Below are 22,169 nucleotides of genomic sequence, written 5' to 3'. Positions count from 1 at the left end.
AAAAAGGTTTGTCATGAGTCCAGGGTGTCTAAAAGGAACTTTTGCTGAGTCTTTCAAAATATTAAGGGAAGAGGGAAATGGGCTTGATAAAAGAAGATAGCGATGGAGGGGCTGTAAGATGATGCTTGGATGGCCTGGAGTGGTAAGTAGGGGAGGGAGGGAGGGAGGGAGGGAGGGAGGGAGGGAGGGAGGGAGGGAGGGAGGGCAGGAGGAAGAAGAGAGAAGATGAGGAAGAGAGGGAAGGAGGGAAGGAAAGAAGGACCAAAAGAGGGAAAGACCAAGAGAAGAAGAGAAGGAAGAATAATTAGGAGAATCCCATAGAATAAGAAATGGCAAGATTTTGATGGGTAAATAAGAGTAATGACCAAAGTGACATGTGGACTTTAGACCTACGAACACATCACACTGGTAGAAGTTTGACCTTAACAATGCTGTTTTTGAAAGAAGGCTTGACAGAGTGAGTGCCGGCATGTGTATGTGAGGTGGGAAGGGATGGGGTCTGTGCATTCACAGAGGCCAAAAGGAGGTGTCCAGTGTCCTCTTCTACCACTCTCTACCTATTCCCGTGAGGCAGTGTCTCTCCCTCCACCTGAGTTTGTGGTTTTTCAGGGATGCTGGAAGCTATCATGGCCCAGCAATCCTACTATCTATGCCTCCCCATAGCTAGGGTTACAGGTCTTCACAGGACCATATCTACCTTTTTACCTGAGTGCTGGGCTCCAAACTCTGGTCCTCGTGATTGTACAGAAAGTGCTCTTAGCCACCAAGTCATCTTCCCAGCCCCAAAGAATTCCTTCTTGGGACAAACATTTACTGAGTTAATCATCCCAAAGTTGAGCAAAGGTGGGGTATTTTTATAGAAAAACAAACCCAACATTTTTAACCAACCACATAAAAACACAGATTTAAAATAAGCAAAGGTGTAGTGGGTAGCTGCTCCAGATTTGACCTGGAAGTACGACCCCCATTGAGGCTTCCAGTAACTGTCACACCTACAAGGCAGGGCTGAGAGAGGACGCTGAAGACCCGAGATCCAGATGTGCCAGCTCTCTTGGTTCCTGGATCCTGAACGCTGGAGGTAGACCGAGCAGAGTTCTCCAGAGAACACCCCTGGACTGCACTTCACCTCTCCTGGATCCTGTAACCTATCCCTTCTCTTGTAAGTTACCCCACAAAATAAACCTCCCTTTTAACTACGTAGAGTTGCCATAATACTTCCACCAATACAAAGGAATTATCTGCTGATAAATGTTAGAAAAGAAATTTTAAAGAAAACATGGTTTTGTGCAAAGGAACAAAAATTATGAGTTGGTCCAGTGCTCACACAACTATTTGTAAGCTGTAGGCAGTAAAATTCTAATACAAAGTAAATCTAAACAAATAGTAGATGTAATTGCCTCCACACAAAAGTTAGCTCACTGTAATTGGACTTTTTCTTTGGGACTGTAAGCTCCCCAATAATGACATAGAGACTTATTATTAATTATGAATCTTTGCCAATAGCTTAGGGTCATTTCTAACTAGCTCTTATAACTTAAATGAACCCATACCTTTTAATCTACATTCCTTTACCTGGCTCAGTTATCTTTACTGCCCGTGTTGCTTCCTCTCCACCTGGCTGGCAATTTCACCTTGAAGAAGTTCCCAGGGTCCTCTGTGCCTGGAAATCATGCCTATCTATTGGCCGGTAAGTTTTTTATTAAACCAATCAGAATGACACATCTTCACAGTGTACAAAAAGTTTATTCCATAACAACTCACCTACCAAGTTTAGAGGTGTTTGTACAATTGTTTCTTAGTAACCAACCCCCTTCAAATTGTGTAGTGTAGTTCTACTTACAATAAGCACTCAAAAAATGTGTGTCTTCCCTGCCAGGTTCCACCCTCCTGAATGCTTAAGGGAAGTTCCTTGTCTGTGTATCCTGAAAAATGGGTGTTAACAGCTTAGATGCAAGATTGTAAAATATCGGTAGCGAACTTCTGCCCTCCGGGGTCCTCCCATTGTGCTGTAAGCCTGTAATTAAGACCTCCTACCCCCTTCAAGAAATGACATTCGACATTTAAAATTAAATATATATAATTGAATGAATACTGCGAATGTAATATGAATACTACAAATGTGATTAATATCATGAGTGTAATTTTAAAAATAAATAAATAAATAAATAATTTTAAATAATCCCAGAAAAAAAAAATGTGTGTCAAGCAAATAAATGAAGATACTTAACACTTCTATTTTGTCCTTAAATATCACAAATAATTTATTTCTTCTCTTTTAAGCTTTTTCTGATGCAAAAGAGGAAAGACACATTGTGATTAACCACGGACTTTATGATTTATCATTTTGACTCACAGATCACCTTGCAAAGAAGAAACTTTAGAAATCACCAATTGTAGTTGTTTCCAAACAGTGCTACAGTCTTCAGTCTTGGTGCAGGGAGTGATATGCTCAGGGTCAATCAGAGTAACCTGATTATCATGTGTATGTGTGTGTGGTGTATGTGCATGTAGGTTCATATGTGTAAGCATGTTTGTGCAGGTCCACATGTAGAGTCCAGAGGTTGACATCAGGTACCTTTTGATCACTACCTTATATAACGAGATAGGGTCTCTTACTTGAACCCAGAGCTTACCAATCCACCTAGTCTAGCTGGCCAGCTTGCTTCAGGATCCCATCTCTACATCCCAGGCCCTGGAATTCCAGGTGGGCCACCAACTCACCCTGCATTTCCTGGGTGCTGGGGATCCAAGGTCCAATGCTCATGCTTAGGAGACAAGTACTCTGCCCACTGAGCAATCTCCTCAGTCTGAAGAATAGTTCTTGCTTGTTTTACATATTGGGCTTTCATTACAGAAATAAGGAGACAGTACCTAAGAGAGACAAGGCAGGATGAAAGATGAAACAGCTTTTATGACATTTTCCCCAAAGATCTTCCCAATACATCAATCAGCTCCTGTTGGGATAATCTTTTTGTACACTGTGTGAAAATGTGTCTGTTTAACCTCACAGGTCTAAGCACACCTTCTGATTGGTTTAATAAAGAGCTGAACAGCCAATAGCAAGGCGGGATAGGATGGGTAGAACTTCCAAGGAGAGACAGGAACTCTGGGGAAAAAAAATCAGGGGCACGGGGTATTAGCCAGTCAGATATGGAGGAAGTCAGACATATGGTACTGAGGAGGGATAACAAGCCATGTGGCAAAATGCAGATTAATATAAACAGGTTCGATTAAGTTTTAAGACAGAAGCTAAGGCCAAGCTTTCATAATTAATAAAAAGTCTCTGTGCCATTATTCAGGAGCTTGCAGTCCAAAGAAAGACTGGTTCAAAGCTCCTAATATGGGGTATGTTTTTTTCATCACTCCCATGTGCATTTTCCAGTTAAAAACACTGACTGAATGTCCAGTTGAATTTCAGTTTCAGATAAGCAATGAAAAATGATTAGATGTATCTCAAATACAACTGTGCTTGTTCAATTGTCTAAATAGCTGGGTCTATAAAGCCTCCTAGAATTTGCTGTGCCTATGATTTCCATGTCTGACTCTAAGAGAGCATGCCTTGAATGCTAGAGTGAACTTAACAGGCCAGCCCATAAATCATATTCTGCAGCAAGCTGTCCTAGGTTGATCCAATCTCGGACAGCCATTGTCATAACAACCCTAAGCACGCAGTAGGGTACAATGAGGACTTCTTCCTGAAGAAGACAGACCTGCAGTGTTCCTTCACACATAAGTCCCTGCATATGTTGACAATTTAGTAGACTAAGGAGATATGCCCATTTAGAGCTGATGAGATTATGCATCTCTTAGGGAGTCATAACATTTGTGTTATTGACACTTGGGGCCAATTGGATAGTCAAAGCCTTGATCAATCTTCCTTGACTTGGGCATCAAACTGCTTTACTTTCCAGGAATACTCTTCACTTCCATTTACATTCAATAATGAGCTGTTACAAATTCCATTTACAAAGCACATTTCTGTACATTGAAATGCACAAAGCAAAGCTCCCTTCCTGAAATACCCACATTCAGAAAGCAAAGTATGAAATACATAAGCTTCTTTGGCCTTCTCTAAGTATGTCAGCACCATCCCCTTGGTCACTCGTAGGGCTAGCATCTCATAGAGCCCCAGGGGATACATTTCTATATTTTATTCCAGAGAGATCCCACCTTTTCCTTCATGGCTTTTCAAGGTGACATCATATGCTAACTTTCTCCCTCTCCCATTGAGAAACTTAGTTTTCCCCAGTTCTCTGAGCAGTCCATGAACTTGGTGAAATACTCCTGAGGCGGACCAGGGAGCAGCTATTATCCTAACCATTCTGTTCATTGGATAGAAAATACCACTCTGCTTAATCAAAGTATGAAAATCTGTCTGTGTGCCAGGGCCCATGCCCATAATCCCAGTACTCAGGAAGCTGAGGTATGAGGGTCTCAAATTTGAAGCCAACCTAGATGATTTAGCAAGACCCTGTCTCGAAATGAAAATTTTAAAAGGGCTGGGGATATAGCTCACTGGTGGAACCCTGGCCCCAGGGCCGAGTTGGATCTTTCATGCTGAACCTTTTTTTTGAACTGAGCCCCTCTGGTTGTCAACACTGCTCTACCTGTTGCTGTGTCACCTGGTTTTACTCCATTGTCTGTGCATTTGACAACAGCAGCCATCTGTGAGCCTTGACTTGTCCACCATGAAGAATCCCAGGCTGTGTCAAGTGCAGCAATGGGACAGCTTGAATTTTCAAGTGCAATTCTGTTAAAACAACAACAAAAATTCTCCCTATAATAGGGTGAAATGTCAAAATGTACACTTTGGCCCAGGAGTGTCAATAGGGCAGAAGCATTTGGCAGATGGCCTCGTATTCACAATCAGGCATTTAAATCATGCTTTTTTTAGGAATAGCAACAACAATAAACAAGGATCTTCAGCCTCTAAGGTCTAAGCTTAATCTAAACCCTGAGAGGCATGCTTGGCTGGAGAGGCCAGCATAGAAATTCAACATTACAAACACATTTACAGTCTGTATGCCACAGCAGTAACTCTCCAATGATGGATTGACTAGGAATTAATTTGTCCCCAAACAACAAGACTAATTAACAGTGGCTTTCTTGCTTCACAAGTTCAGACCTAGACAGTCTCTCACTGCTCAGAGTGCTCACAAAGAAGTGACCCCTGTACTTCCTGCCTGTCCTCTCTGCAATCCTTAGTTACAGTGGCCTTTGTCCCCACACTTGTCACCTCAGGGACAATGGTGCCTACCGCACCTCCAAGGTTCGTGCTCCCAGGAGGATGGGGCAAGAGGGAAGGGCAGGGAGGCAAGGTAGAAAAGGTTCTGCTGTGAAAGCTTTGCCATTTTATACGATGATTTGTTTTTCACCCACATAGTGTTAGCCATCTCTCCTTACAAAAGGGGGCAGGCCTTGGGTTTGTGGCTTTTACATTTATGCTAGAGTTAGGCAAGAGAGACGGGAAATTGCCTATTACAATCAGGTACTTCAGATCAAAACTGACCCACATTTTTAGCCCTGCATGCTTCTTATATTTGTAAGGAGCAGTCATTTACTTGTACTAATGCTGGATGCTAACTTCAGAATTCTTGAAGTGATCATATTTCCAAATTTTCCATTGAACAATACATGAACAATATTATTTTTCATTCTTATATGCTCTATTTTATTAAAATTAGCTAAAAAGAAACTTGATTGTTTCTAGATTCCAGTCCAGATAATCGAGTAAAACTTATTTTAGCCACACTATTTTAAAAATTAATTCCTGGAATAGTCCTCAGTAGTGACAAAAATTACCCTGGATGGAAAGAAACAATATTGAAGATATAATCTCACCTACCTTCCCATATTTTTGCCCTATTTGGTATGTTACATAAATTAGAATTGGTACAGATAGCGAGTCAGAAAATAAGGGCTGTAGAAACTATTCCAATACAAAAAGTGCTTTGTCTCCATCTGGTGGATGATGCTAATGTTACAATGACAACAAACAGCTTGCTCCTCCCAGGCCCACTCAATGAGAAGGGCTAAGACAGAACCCATGGCTAGATTGTCTATCGTTTTATTCCTTCTTTTCCTTTCTTTTTTCTGTTTCTTTCCCCTCTCTTTCTCTCTCTCTCTAAGATTCACCAATGGGATAGAAGAAACTCAGTCATTTAGGAACTCTTAAGTACCCACTCCCCCTGTGAAATAACCACAAGGTAGAAAGTGGTCTAATATAGATAACTTACACAATCTCCTAGAGGCCCCATTATACACGGAGTTAAAATCATCAAGCTGTGGCTAGCAACACAAGAAGTCTGATCCGTTGCCCCTTCGATGGGGCAACACAAAGATGCAAATACACAGACTTGCCCATGAGCAAAAATCTCATGAGCAAAAATCACAAGCAGTTTCGATCTGATTTTGTTTCTCACATGCTCAGAAACAACTGATAGTATTTTCCATAGACGTCTTAGGCTCTTGTCAAGGTGAGTGTTCTTTCTTTCTGTAAGTGCCCACGTTCCCTTGGGTATGAAACCCTGGAGTTGTACACATGCCATTCAGACCCTGCTTTTCCCTCTATCCTATAGTTTATTAAAACCTGCTTTCTGGGGTCAACAAGATGGCTCAATGAATAAAAATCCTACTGCAGAGGCCTGACAAGGTGGGTTTTATATCCAGATCCCACAGGGAAGGGAAAGCATCAACTCTCAGAAGTCTCTCTGACCCGTGTACTCACACACATACACACACAGTAATAAAACAGTTCTTATACTCGGTTTATGTAACCTGCTTCTTCCTCACCCTGCTTTTTGCCAGTTGATATATTTTATATTGGTGTGTCAGACACACAGATGATAAAAATACATCCAAGATACGTAAACCAATATTGTTTATGTAGTGTGAGCATTCATCCTATTCTTTTTTATATTCGAGAAGACATTTCAAATGAAGCTACATTCAAACTAGTCACTATCATCAAAACAATTTTGATCAATAGTGACTATCTTCATCATGACATATGCATTACTGATATAAAGTTTATATGTAACCATATATATGATTTTATATTTTAAAAAGGTATCAAAGTTTTTACTTCTGGCATTATTAGATACTTCTGAATCCTCTGAGGACCTGAAAAAATTCAACATATACCATTAAATTAGATCTGATTGGTATTTACAACATACCTAAATGCTAGAGAACTCATATCCAGAATGCAGGGAACAGGAGATACAAATAGATAGTAAGGGGGCTGGAGAGATGGCTCAGCAGTTAAGGGCACTGACCTCTCTTCCAAGGGACCAGGGTTTGATTCCCAGCACACAGATGACAATTAACAACTGTCTGTAACTCTATTCCCAGAGGATCAGACAATCTCTTCTAGCCCCTATGGGCACTGCACACATGTGGTAACACAGACAGACATACAGGAAAAATATCCAGACACATAACAATAAATACTAATTTTTTAAGCTAGTAAGAGTTTCTAAAGGCTGCCTGTCATGGGGCTGGCAAGATGGGTCAGTGTGTAAGAGCACTTGCCAGGCAAGCCTGGCACCCTAACCATGTAAACATGGAAGGAGAAAACTGACTTCACAAAATCATCCTCTCACCTCCACATGTGGGCCATGGCACACATGCCTCTCTCACACACACACATATCTCTCTCTCTCACACACACACACACACACACACACACAAATTAAATGCCATCAGTTGTATCAGTAATCAAAGCACTACAAATCAAAACCACAATGTAGGGAGCTGGAGAGATGGCTCAGAGGTTAAGAGCACTGGCTGCTCTTCCAAATGTTCTGAGTTCAATTCCCAGCAACCACATGGTGGCTCACAACCATCTATAATGAGATCTGGTGCTCTCTTCTGGCCTGCAGGCAGAACACTGTATATATAATAAATAAATAAATATTTTAAAAAAAACAAAAACAAAAAAACCACAATGTATACATTCAAAACATCTTCCAGAATATATAAAACCAAAAGGACAATACTAACCCACGCTGAGCAAATGCCATTCCCATATGTTGTTTTTAACAAAAACCTCAATTATTCAATTTTTTTTTTCAATAAAGACTCAGGAGCCAGATGCTGGGGTCAAAGCCTGCTAGCTCAGAGAGAAAGAGAAAGCACCCAGCTGACCTTCCTCCTCAGCAATGGTTCTAGAAGTCCCTTTTCCCATGCTGTCTCTAACAACAAAAACCAAACTCAATGTCCCTCCCTTCTCCTTTCTGTTCATCTCTCTATCCATCCTCCTGACTCCCTCTTACTCTCTATGATTTTTTTCTTAATAATCCTATGTTCACTTCCTGTCAGCTGGTTGCTTGCTCCACCTCTTGAACTATGGTTGACTTTATTTAGTCCTGTTTACAATAGTCAAGCAGAAAGCTCTTGGATTAAAGGTGTGTGCTAAAGCTGAGCCACACCAAAACTAGAAACAGGTTTTCTAGTAAATAATACAATCTTGGGGTTCACAGTGTGATCAAACATCCTGCAACACTTATATTCCACTGGTGAATATGAAATTCGGTACAATCATCCTGGGAAAGTACTTAGTGGTATTTTTTAAATTTGAGCAATGTTACAACTTAGCAATTTCAACTTTTATAGATATGCAAAGAGTGTTTATTTGACAGCATTGTTTATAAATAATCAAAACTGGATACCTAAATGCCTGTTCATGGTAAGATGGATAAATCATGCTATAAGTTCATATGATATAATGCTGTAATGGAACAACAAAAGGTATAGCTCCTCAGAACAGTAGTAAACCTCACAAATGTAGTTTTACACAAAATCTAACAGTGAATGCAAACCATTGTAGGCGTTCATGGTGTCAGAAGTCAAGATAGTGATTTATCTTTAGAAGAGAGGGGAGAAGGAGGGAGGAAGGGAAGGAGGGAATGAGGGAGAGTTGGGCAGGGGCAAGAAATTTGTATTTTGTAATTTTGTACATTGTACTTTTTAAACCAACATGATAGAGAGATTTATAATAAAAAACAGTATTCTTCGCATTTTCACCTTAGGTAGGGCAGCATTAATCCTTGAACTATGCACCTCCAAACTGTACCTGTCACTCACTAAAGGATCTAGTTAAGAAGCAGATTTTTATCAAGTAGTCTAAGAGAAGATACACAATTCTGTATTTCTTGAAAACTCCAAGATGGGTCATTGAGATGGCTCAGCCCAGAAGAGCCACTAGGTCCCAAGCCTGATGACCTGACTCTCAGCTCTATATCCTACAAGGAGAGAAACTGCAAGCAACTCCCTAGAGCTCTCCTCAGAGGACATATACATCTACACTCACAGACATGCCATACACACACACACACACACACACACACACACTGCAAGGTGATGCTGATGTTGGTCCATCACCACAACTTGAGTACCAAAGCCCTAGGGCAGAGCTTTTCAACAATGTTTTATGAAAAGTACGGTTTTGCAAATTACCAAGTATTACTAATGGCCATTAAAAGTTGAATATTTTAGTTTAAAAAATACTGTTGGGACCTTTCCCTTGCTTTGTGAGAATTCACTCTTAAATATAAGTACCAAACACGTATGTTTAATAAAATAAATAGTAAATATACAGTATACAAGCTATATAAGTATACAGTCAATACTGCTTAATTCAGAAGGCAATGTCAAAATATGGCAGGAAAGACAGCTTGGTAATGAACACAAGATGTTTGGCACTGTCCTGGATAAGCAGCACTTAGCAACTGGCATCTCTGCTGGATTGTCAATTGCAGGGGCTGGCAACCTTTCTCCATAGGGCCAGATGGTAAATATTTTAAGCCTTGCAGACCATAGGTTTTCTATCATCACTACTCAGTTCTGCCAGTATAACACAACAGCTACTACAGACAGCATGTAAATGACTGGGCCTAGAAGGGGGCCTAATAGATCCCCTAGTCTACTATATATCATCGGTTAACAACATGTAATTTGTCTGAAATTTTCCATGTAGTTTTAAGAAACTGTCCTAGCCAGGTATAGTGATACAAGTCTATAATTACATCCTTTGGGAAGCTGAGACAAGACAGGCAGGAGGATGGTGTGTTCCAATCTACACTGGCTAGGCTACATACTGAGATGCTGCCTCAAGAAAAGAAAAGGAGAGGAAATGAGAATGGGGGAGAATAGAGTTGAGTGGAAAGGGGAAATCAAAGGAACAGGGATGGGGAAAAATGAGATTAAGTTGTACCTCAACAATGACTTTTTTTATGTCTTCACAGTTATTCACTGTCAAATAATTTCATAAATGACTTTTTTGGTGTCTTCATGGTTATTCACTTTCAAATAATTTCATAAATGGTGATCAATGGATGAGAATTCTAAAATAAATGATATATGAAGTGACAACACAGGGAGCATCTTAGTGTATAATTTGCATTCTTTAGCCACATACTACTGGGGTGTTGGCCTATCTACCCTATCATTTCACAGGATTAGCAACCATCAATCATCACATTGCCAAACTAGCACAGAAATTATGTACATGAATTTAAATTCCACATAGAATTTAATCATGCTGAATCTGTGCCACAAAATGCATGTATTTTACATGGATTTATATTTTTGATATGCACAGAAAGTATGACCAAAACCTGCAGAATGTGCTTTAGAATTAAAAAATTAAAACATAGCCAGGTATAATGGTGCATGCCTTTAATCTCATCAGGAGGCAGAGGCTGGTGGATCTCTGAGTTGGGGGCCAGCCTGGTCTACATAGTGAGTTCAAGGACAGACAGGTCTATGTAGAGAGACACTGTCTCAAAAAATAATAATAAAGATAAAATTTCAGCTAACTATAACCCAAAAGCAACCCATTTATTGGTTATACTACTTTATTATACATACAAAATTAGCTATGCTAGCTTAGCCTCAGATTCAGAAACCCACAATGAAAGCTCACACTCATGAAAGCTTAACTTACCTGGCTATCTAAATTTCTTTAATGAGTTGTATATTTTGAAAAACTAGAGATTTTAGTATGTGTGAAAAAAGAAAAAAGAAAAGTATTTGAGAGTCTCATTATATTGTCCAGGCTGGCCTCAAAATCACAATCCACCTGTTTCAGCCTCCTAAGTAGCTATAATTATAGGTATGTGTCCCTATGTCTGTCTTACTAGGTTGATATGTGTTTACTAAATGTTCTATCATAAACAGGTGTAACTTTCTTTTGAGACCATTCATAAAATTTCATTGTTGCTATTTATTTCGAAACAGGGTCTCACTATTTAGCACTAGCTGATCTGGAATTCCCTATGTAGACCAGGCTGGCCTCCAACTACAGAGATCCTCCTACCTCCCAATGCTGGGACTAAGGGGATGTACCACACCACACCAGTCCTCATCCTTAGAACTTTAAACTGCCTCCAAAATCTCTTCCTACCAACCAGTTCATCAAGTAGAATAAATAGTTGTGCCTAAGCTGAGTTTTAACTGGACATGGTAGCAGCTATTCAGGAGGCTGAGGCAGAAACATAACACTTCCAGGGGTTCAAGACCTATATGGGCAACATACAAATAAATTCATGTTCATTATAAAAATAATAAAGTAGGGAAGGGGATGGAAAGATGACTCAGTAGTTAAGAGCACTGGCTGCTCTTCCAGAACCCCCACAGAGACTTAACAACTGTCTTTAATTCTGGTGCCAGGGGATCAGATGCCATCTTCTAGCCTCCTTGGGCACCAGGGGCACGTGGTGTGTCATATACACATGCAGGCAAAACCCCCATACACATAAAATAATAAAACATAAAAATATAATAAAGTATTTTAATCAAATGCTTCAAATTCTATTGTACTAATTCAGTGTACCTTACAGAAACACCAAAAGATGCTTTTCAAAATGTGTTTGATGTGAATCACATCACACACAGATTCAAACAGAAAAAAGAAATACGAAGAGCTGCGTGGAATCATAGAATCACCATTTCCTCTCAAAGTATGGAGCTAAATGAGTTATGCACTTACAAACATGTTTTACCTGGTTCCCTCACTGCTGAGTTTTGGCTGCTTCCACAGAATAGAGGAGAAGAAGAGGGAAAGTGTAGCTAGAGTTTTCCTGACTGGCCCACAGTCAAGACAAATCTCTCTTACCCGCCAGTCCCACAGCCGCTCAGACCCAACCAAGTAAACACAGAGACTTACATTGCTTACAAACTGTATGGCCATGGCAGGCTTTTTGCTAACTGTTCTTATATCTTAAATTAATCCATTGCTACAAATCTATACCTTGCCACGTAGCTTGTGGCTTACCGGCATCTTTTCATGCTGCTTGTCAGGGTGGCGGCTGGCAGTGACTCCTTCTGCCTTCCTGTTCTTTCTTTTCTCCTCTGTTAGTCCTGCCTATACTTCCTGCCTAGCCAAGGACCAATCAGTGTTTTATTTATTGACCAATCAGAGCAACTTGACATACAGACCATCCCACAGCTCAACCAAGTGCAGACCATCTCAGACACCTGCACTCAGGCCCGTGGTCCTAATCATCCTCTATGCGGACCTGCTGGGTAAAGCCACGAGGAAGCCGAGAACAGGCTCCCACAGGACATACAGAACATCCCACAGCAGGAAAGTGTTATCGGTGGCAGTGGAGAAACACTGTAAACATTGCCTTGACCAGGTGGCACAACTTATAACTCATAATCCTGTAATGCTATGTATGGGAGGAAAACATTACAACGTTTGCCTGCCATTGTTCCTTACAGTCTATAATCCCAAGCCAAACCCCAAATGAAAGACATCATCTAAATGGCCTTCCTAGCACCCAGGGGGGAAAAAAACTGTCACATCAGGAGAAATAAAGAAATCTGAGAAACTCTCACAAACCAGAGACAACAAAATCAACAGCATGACTAGTTACAACAGGATATCCTGGATGGGAGCCTGAAACAGAGGAAGAAGGCATGTGGAAGTTAATGAAATCCTAACCAATGTGGAACTTTTAGGTATCTCAGATGGACCTCAGTAGTGCAAGATGTTACAAGAAGGGATACCGAGAAAGGGTTAAAGAGGAACTATGTTTCCAACCTATCTGAAAATTGAAAAGTAACGTTTAAAACTTAGTTTTCACTTAATTACAATTTAGCTGTTCCAACAAAAAGATACCTACCTTTTTTTTTTTCACAAAATGTTACAATCGAGTGGGTACACTTAGGTGGAGAGGAAGAAAAAGAATGCATTAAAAGACACTAAATGCTATAAGCTTTCACATGATATTGTCAGTTATAATTTTAGCTGTTCTGATCTCATGATCTGCTTGTGTGTGTTTGTGTGTGTGTGTCTCCATGTGCACACACTTGCAATGCAATACCTTTTTCCAGCTTTCTAAGGTAAATTCATACATTTAAGTTGATAATTCTTTCCAATTGCATACAGAATATACAATAATCAGGATAGAGAACACATCTTCCTATTTTCTTCAAGTCCATCAACCCCATTTTCAACTCCCACCCTCCAGTGGTTCTCAACCTGTGGGGCTGACTCCTTTGGAGGTCAAAGGACCCTTGCACAAAGGAGTCACCTAAGACCATTGGAAAATACAGACATTTACATTATGATTAATAACAGTAGCAAAATTATAGTTAGGAAATACCAACAAAAATAACTTTATGGTTGGGTGTCACCACAACATGAGGAACGGTTTAAAGGGTTGCAGCATGAGGACAGTTGAGAACCACTGCTCTAAACCATTGACATTTTCCATCTTACCTCTCCTTACTTTACTTTTCCCTGTGACATTGCTTTCCATGATAATGACCTTGATTATCTTCTCATAAAACCTTACCACTGCATCCAATGACAAGCATCATAATGATGCATTTCTCTGAATGGATTCAATCAAAGGACACAACTTACAAGTCCTTTATCTAATTAATGCATTGTAAATAAGTCCTTCCAGTTAGCATCTGGGATGCAATATGTTCTTTTCCTTGGGCTGTTAAATGTGTTAGATTCTTTATCTCATTTATTTTACCTTTCTGTTTTCAAATTCACAAGAGTACTTGTTCAACTTCAGCTCCAAGCATGGAGTGACTTTCTGGCCACTCTGCTCTTTTCTAAGAATGACAAGTGTGCAGTATTCATTTAGGATACATAAACAGGCCTTATCAAGTAAGCAGATTTGCAAGCCTGGAGTCTGTGAATAAGGAGCAGCAACCATTTTTTTTAGAAAGAAGAATGAACATACTTTAATGCTAACAGCATTTAGGCTTTGAATATAACTATTTTGGTGGAAATCATGCCTAAAGATAGTATCTCTCCTAAATAAAACACCAAAAATATGTTTTCTTATTGGCATGGTTGAAACAATTAATTAAGCAACACTAAAAAAAACAAAGAAATCTTTAAGATTTCAGATGTTTAAATGTATTTTTACATTTAAAAAGCCCCAGTAGGCAACAATTTTTAAGGCTTCTGTGCATTTATATAGCTATTAGCTTAATACACATTAGCTACATCACAAGGAAATGTGACAGATTTTCATCTTCTCATTTGTAAAATGAAGAAAATGTTATTTCTAGGTCCAAATTTTTAAAAAGCAAGTTTGGACTTCTAGATGTTCTCTTACAATTTCCTACTTCTGATATTTTCTATTCCAAGAAAAAAAAATCCAATTCTTACATTATAAGAAATATAAAGCTACTCTAATTTAAGTCCAAGGATCTTTTCTAAACAATGTGAGCACACGATTCAGCAAATAAAGCATCTGTGCATGCCTACTCCCCAAATCCTAGCTACAGGTGAAGCAAACGTGTAAAATTAGTACCTCACAACACAGTAAAAATGATACAAGGCTAGGGCTGTAGAGGTGGCGCAGAGGTTAAGAGCATTTGCTCCTCTTTCCCGGCACCCACATGGTGTCTCACGTCTCCAGTTCCAGAGAATCGGATACCACTTTTTTGGCCTCAGAGGGCACACACATGGTACAGACATGTATGCAGGCAAAAAAAATCTACACACATTTTTGTTTGTTTTTTGAGACAGTTTCTTTGTGTAACAGTCCTTGCTATCCTGTACTAGCTCTGTAGATCAGGCTGGACTCAAACTCACAGAGATCCACCTGTCTCTGCTCCCAAGTGGTGGGATTAAAGGCATGCACCACCACAGCCCAGCTTATAAAAATTTTTTATGTGGATTTTTAAATTCACGTTATAAACAACCAAACACACGTATAGAAAAAAAAAAGTAGCTAATTTTCTTTTTTTTCCCTTTGTGTCCATGTGTGTATATTTGCTAAGGATAGAACAGAGCCTTGTACATAAAAGTATTATACTTCTGAGAAACAAACACCCTCAACTACTATTTCTATTTTTTGTTTGTTTGTTTGTTTGTTTTGTTTTGTTTTTTAGCATGAATCTTAACGGGTCTTATTAATAAAATCAAACCTGAAGCCAGGTATTGGGGTGAATGCTGGAAGATCAGAGAAGCAGAACAAGCCACAGCCACCTCACCTTGCCATTTCCTCAGCTGATTCTGTTTCCTCAGACTGGAAGCCTCTGAGTCCTCATCCAGAATGAATCTCAGCTGAACTGTCGCTCAAAAGCCTAAAAGCTTAACCAGCTCTAGTTCCTGGTCCTCACGCCTTGTATACCTTTCTGCTTTCTGCCATCACTTCCTGGGATTAAAGGCTCACTTCCTGGGATTAAAGGCTCTTTCTTGTAGGCCGGGTGGTGGTGGCGGCGGCGGCGGCGCACGCCTTTAATCCCAGCACTCGGGAGGCAGAGCCAGGCGGATCTCTGCGAGTTCAAGGGCAGCCTGGGCTACCAAGTGAGTCCCAGGAAAGGTGCAAAGCTACACAGAGAAACCCTGTCTCGAAAAACAAAAAACAAAAAAAAAAAAAAAAAAAAAAAAAAGGCTCTTGTTACCATGCCTGGCTGTTTCCAGTGTGGCTTTGAACTCAGAAATCCAGATAATCTCTGCCTCTGGAATACTAGGACTAAAGGCTTGTGTGCCACCATTTTCTGGCCTCTATATCTAGTGGCTGTTCTGTTCTCTGACCCCAGGTAAGTTTATTAGGGTACACAATATTTGGGGGAACACAATATCACCAGTTTTTCATTTAAAAAACTTTCTAATACAATAAATTTTGATCATACTGTTTTCCCTCCCTAACTCCTCCCAGATCCTCCCCATCTATCTACCTACCAAATTAAAAAAAAAAACATAACTTAAGATAAAAAAAAAAAAGTGCACACACATACAAAGAAAAAATATATGAAATTCATGTTTTTCATGGGGGAGTTCCTGGGGCCTTCTGTAGGGTGTGGTTGAAATTGATTTTCCATTTCCCAGCAGGTATTAATTGCAAACAGCTTCTTGGTTGCGGGTGGGACTTTATGTCCACCTCCCCTTCTCAGTGCTGGGGTTTTGTCTGGTTTGAACCTGTGCAGGTCCTGTGCATGCTGTCTGTCTCTATCAGTCCCGCTGTGTCTGAAAGCTGCTTTCTTTAGAGTCATCCACATGGGTCCTTGAGCCTGGAGGGGAGGGGTTTCATAAAGACATCCCATTAAGGCTGAGTGCTCCAAAGTTTCTCACACACATTGTCCAGTTGTGGATCTGTGTCAATTACCATCTACTGCAAGAAAAAACTTCTCTGCCTAATTATGTCTAATACTCTTTCCCAGGATTATTATTAATTTTTTGTCCTCTGTATGTCCTGGTATTCTAAATTTATGTAAGTCTACAAGTTTATATCAAATAGCACTCACAATATGCTCTTCAACCCAGGCCCCATCTCTGCATCCTGCTTGTGGATCAGGATTTAAGTTCTCAGCTACTGCTCCAGCGCCATGCCTGTCTGCTGCCATGCTCCCAACTGTGACAATCAGGGACTAACACTCGGAAACTGAAAGCCAGTATGCATTTAAAAACTTCCATTTATGAGTTGTCTTCTTCGTCATTTCTCTTCCAGTAATAGAAAATGTAAAAATGACTTAAAAACACTTCTCATGCTATTTCAAATTTTCAGTTACTCATCTGAGACTAACTAGTCTCAGCACTGATGGTTCATCTCTCCTCTACTTTGGCTCTGCCTTGGACACCCTTCCTAATGCCGGTGGCAGCATTCTTAGAAGTAGCATTTAAATTTAAAGGGGAATGCTGCTTTTGTTTGCTTCAGAATGTTTATTTCCCCGAATCAAAAAGTATAATCAGATTCCTTTCTGGCACCGAGTGGTTGCTATGGTCGCTCCTTCTTACTAGGCTCCTCCAGTTCCCATTTCCCTGCTAGGCCTGGAGTCCACAGCCAAACGCTAGTAGAGGACTCGGTTTTGGGGTACACCCTGACCTGCTGGTCACGAGGGGAGGGTATGCCTCAGAGTCTGCCCAGTCTGCTGTCTAGCAGGCTCCTATCTGCCTCACATCATACCCGACAGATGGGGCCCTGCTCCTATGACATCAAGCAGGCTCTATCACTCAGAGAGACCTATCCCCATACAAGGGCTTCATTGAGGCCCTGAAGCAATGCAAATACAACCATAAGCAGGGGCCCTGCCCTGAAGAGTTCTAGGCCATGGCTTTGCTCTTACTCCAACCCCTCACTGACAGCCAGACATGAAGAGAGTACCTGGAACAGGGAGTAAGGAGAGGACTTCTCACCCCACAGATTAACATGACATAAACATCTAATTAAAGAGATTATCTTAGACGTGTGTGTGTGTGTGTGTGTGTGTGTGTGTGTGTGTGTGTGTGTATTCTACCTGCCACCAAGTGGAACTCAATCCCCAGGACCCACAGGGCAGGAGAGAATCAACTTCTATCTAGATCCCTACTGGTTGACCTCTGACCTCTACTGTGGCAAGCACACAAGCCAAGCAAGCACACACACAATAAAGAAAATTTTAAGAGCCTTATAAAGTACACAAGTGTACTGTTGATATATTTATTGAGTTACAATTACATATAAAACACCAATCTATACAGAGGCATTTGATGCATAATATATACAGTTAACTTTTAAAACTTACAATTTACAATGATTGTGAATATAAAATTGACATTGAAACAGTTTCCCAAAGTGATTTATTTGGCTGTTCTTGTTCGAAGCCGTCGTTTGAGAATCTGATGATCACTTTCTTTTACTTTCTGTTCCATTAAAATCTGAAATTAAAAGTTTTTCAAATATAGTTAAAAATAATATCCTTATGAATGATGTCTTTTTTGCTTCATCACTGACTGTAGTATTGCATTAGAATTTCATTTTTCACCTTCTAAACAAGTACATGTGAAAGAACACAGATTTTGTAAAGATTCATTCATCATTACCTAATTCAAGAATTAAAACCTATAGTCTACTGACTCCAAGACAGATAGATCTAAGCTTGAAATAATTACTAAAATATTTGGACACAAAATGCCTCAAAGCAATTTAGGAAATTACCATTCACAGCAATGAGGGTCTAACATGATGGGGAAGCATCACTATGCTCTAACTCAGCAAAAACAATCTGTAGATGTAGCTATCTTTCTTCAGCCAAGAGGAGAAATCGTGCACTATCAGATGGCAAAATGTGACTAATACAACAGTACATGAAATAGCATGTTCTGACACGAATTCTTTCCAGCTGCCTTTGATATCATATTTGTTAGCTACTATTACAAAAACCAGTATCTCTTATTTTTCTTAGCCACTTCCTGTTGAAATCCTTTAATTATGTTTCTACTTACATGTTCATCCACTCAGCCAATGAGAACTTCCTGTAACAGCTCTCATGAGGACAATGAATCAGAGTGATAACAATCTCCTTTTCTTATAAAGGCCCAGAGGAAGCCAGGCGTGTGAGCACACACCAATAAGCCCAGCAACAGGGAGGCCAAGGTAGAAGGAACACTACAGGTTTGAGGCCATCACGGACTGCATAGTGAGAATCCTTCTCAAAGGCACCAACAGGACTAGAGAACAGGCTCAGAGTTAAGGACAGGAGCTGCTCTTGCAGACTTAGGTTCAGTTTCTAACAACCATATGGTGACTCACTACCCTCCAATTCCAGGGGTTCCAGTGCTCTCTTCTGGTATACAAGGGTACTGCAGACATGGTACATATCCATACAGACAGACAGACAAAATACTCATACATATAAAATAAATTTTAAATAAGAAGAAAACAAAGGCCTGGAAGGCTCATAGAGGAAAGGTGAGAGAAAAATGGTGAAATACCAATTTTTTTTTATTTCTCATAGGTACATGGACCGAGATTTATACAACTCTTGTAATAATAATGATAACACAAAGAAGAATAGCTCATAGAAGTAAATAAATTATTAACTGTGGTAGATCTATTGATAGAAATATATTACTCTGCTGAAACTTCAAATGCTACTGCATGATATGTGTGTGTATATTATTATAATATTTATATTAAATTACTATAAGGCTAATATATACCTGAGATCAAAGTATACATCTGTCTTAAGAGAGCTAAAGAAAAGAAATTAAAATCCTAAGAGCTGGATGGCACAGCCATGTCTAAGGGAATGGCAAAAGTCATAAAGCCAGCACAGCTGCTTGACAAAGACCCAGAAAAGCTGAGCCACGTGATGACCAGTGTGCCACTTTTGGCTTTGATCACCTGTTGCACACTTCCAGGACTTTTAATATTTGTACAATTGGGGGATATTGGATTGATGGAAATTTTCTTATGAATCATTTATGCCTTCTCCCAGGATTGCTGCTTCTAAACTTCCCCAGGACAGTCCTGAGCATAATACCCCTCCCACTTTTAGGAAGATATCATCTACTTGAAGGTCTTCCTTATACCTTGGAGGTTGTGACACAAAGAAGCCAGAGGTCTCTTTATGAGGCTGTGAGACAATCTTGAAACATCTGTTCTTGTACTTACTCAGGAACAAGATAACCAAAATAAACTTTAAAAGGTCAACAAGATTTGGTAGGCCACAGATCAGATTGCAGGCCTCTTCCCACTATATACTCAGGCATTCATGTGGCATATATAGAGAGCAACAAAGTTAGATTAGCTGAAGTTACCTTTGCCCTACACAGAGACTTATACTGATGGGCAAAGAATGATGATAAAAGAATGAGATGTTGGGATCTCCCTTTCTTAGAAAAGTTAGCTCATGCAAAGCCACTGTGATGTCATATGACCAAAGAACAACAGAATGCCAGGATTGGACATATAAACAAATTCTATAAAGATATAAAATGTAAGCACTGTATTATGCCAGAATTTGGATAATAACTGCAGCAGTATTGGCCTGAGGATTTTTCTTGGTTACTCTGGCCATTAAGTGTTAATAATACACTGCTTGGGACATTGCAATCTGCATGGACTAGCTTGGGGATTTTGTTTTGGTCTAGCGTCCTTGCAGCCACAAAAGCTACTAGCCTGAGAATAGGCTGTCATGTGCCTCCAGATTTTTAAAAATCAGGTTATGGAGTTAATGAATCAAAGTAGTTATAACTGTTTATCAAGATAACTCTGTCATAATTTATCAATAATGACTAAAATAGATGCAAAAGGAAATGAAACACATGACCAAAAACAAAAATGATATGATCCATGTTTTGGAGCATCATGAATCTATCCTTGCTTACTGAATTCTGTGTAAAGAAACACTCTGGCTGCTAGTCAAGTCAGTCAGGCAGCAAGATTCTCCTGACCACCATGTCTGACTCACTTCTTCCCTTGCCAAAACCTTACATCCTCTCGGAACCTGCCCACTGCTGGGGCTGGCTCCTGGCAGTTGGAAAGATGGCTCAGAGATGAAAAGCACTTGTTGCTCTTTCACAGGACCTGGGTTCAATTCCCAGCACACACATGGCAGCTCACAAACATCTGTAACTCCAGTTTCACAGGATCCAGTGCCAGGCATGCATGTGGTGCATATATATATTATAACCAAAACACCCATACATGTTAAGAATAAAATGATTTTTAAAAAGAAATTGAAATCATAAAATTCAAATTGTTACAAATATTTCAGAAGTAAAAAGAAAATGTATAGTTTTAAACTGGTGAAGACTAAAACATTAGCTTACCACTTGGCCAGATATGTTGATGGGAGATGAAATTTCATTTCTGTATAATTTTCGTTTGGCTTTTTTTGGCTGAGACACATTTTCTTTACTTACTTCTACAGTTGAAAACTTTGGAGAACTCATTGTTTCAATTATCTTTTTTGCTGTAAAGTAAAAAAATGTTAATTCTTGTGTTAATTTTCTAACTGCAAAGGTTTGAAATTCTTAGAGTTTCAGGTTAGCCTGTGCTATATGGGAAGACAGTGTCTCAAATATCCAAAACACAAAGTAAACCAAATAAATGAATAAAGAAATGTAGTGGTGTATTTACTTTGATATGCATATATCAGGATGCCATAATGAATATTCAATAACAATGTAAACAACCCTTTATACGTGCACACGCGCATGCGTGCACACACAAATTGTTAACAGTAGACAGATTCTAAGAAGTAAACTAGACATTTTAAATCTCCCGCTCAGACACTGACAACTTGCAGTCAACCTTCACAAAGCCCTTTCTGTTTCGATTCAACTCTGACTCCAGTTTTTCCTTCCCCATCTCCCCCACTTCTACTCTCAGTTTATCTCACTGCTCCCACTCAGATAATCCCACAAAACCTCTTCACACGCTCTCCCTACCTCGAGTTACATGTACATTTTATACTGTTCTATAGTCTACCAGCATTGAGACTATTCCCTGCAGTGAATATACACATATGTATGTATATAGATATACAGAATACATATTTTAACAAAGACGTATTATAGAACATGTCCACATTATAGGTCACTGTTCCTCTACGGTCTCTGCATGAGTTCCTGCCCTAACATCCTTCAATGATGGACTGTGATGTGAAATTTTAAGTCAACAAACCTTTTCCTCCCCCAAGTTGGTATGATATATATATATATAGTTAATATTTACAGATACGTAAGACAAAAACAAAACCATTGCAAAGACACACAATACTAACAGTGATTACCTCCAACAGGTCAAAGAGCACAATCCCACATTTCTATGCCCACATCCTATTTCCTTCCTAAAATGTTTCCCAAAGTTCCCTCATTATTATGATTGGCTTTCTCTCTCCCCTAATAGTATCCAAAAACTTTATTTTACCTCTACTACATTAAACAGCCTGCTCTATCTAAATAATTACTTAAATGTGAG

At 39.7% G+C, this 22,169-nt stretch overlaps 1 protein-coding gene across 1 annotated transcript in view; it reads right to left on the bottom strand.

Moving 5' to 3' along the window:
• Positions 1-17,866: 17,866 nt before the first annotated feature.
• Kif20b (kinesin family member 20B) overlaps positions 17,867-22,169 on the bottom strand; it is a 72,711-nt gene continuing 68,408 nt past the window's right edge. The window contains 2 exon segments of the mRNA XM_028859106.2: positions 17,867-18,118; positions 21,017-21,159. Coding sequence (XP_028714939.1) covers positions 18,041-18,118; positions 21,017-21,159 — 221 coding nt within the window. The 3' untranslated portion in view covers positions 17,867-18,040.

This window comes from Peromyscus leucopus, chromosome 1, assembly GCF_004664715.2.
Source record: "Peromyscus leucopus breed LL Stock chromosome 1, UCI_PerLeu_2.1, whole genome shotgun sequence".
NCBI lineage: Eukaryota > Metazoa > Chordata > Mammalia > Rodentia > Cricetidae > Peromyscus > Peromyscus leucopus.
The sequence above is the reverse complement of the archived record's forward strand: the minus strand, read 5'-3'. Positions and strand labels throughout refer to the sequence as shown.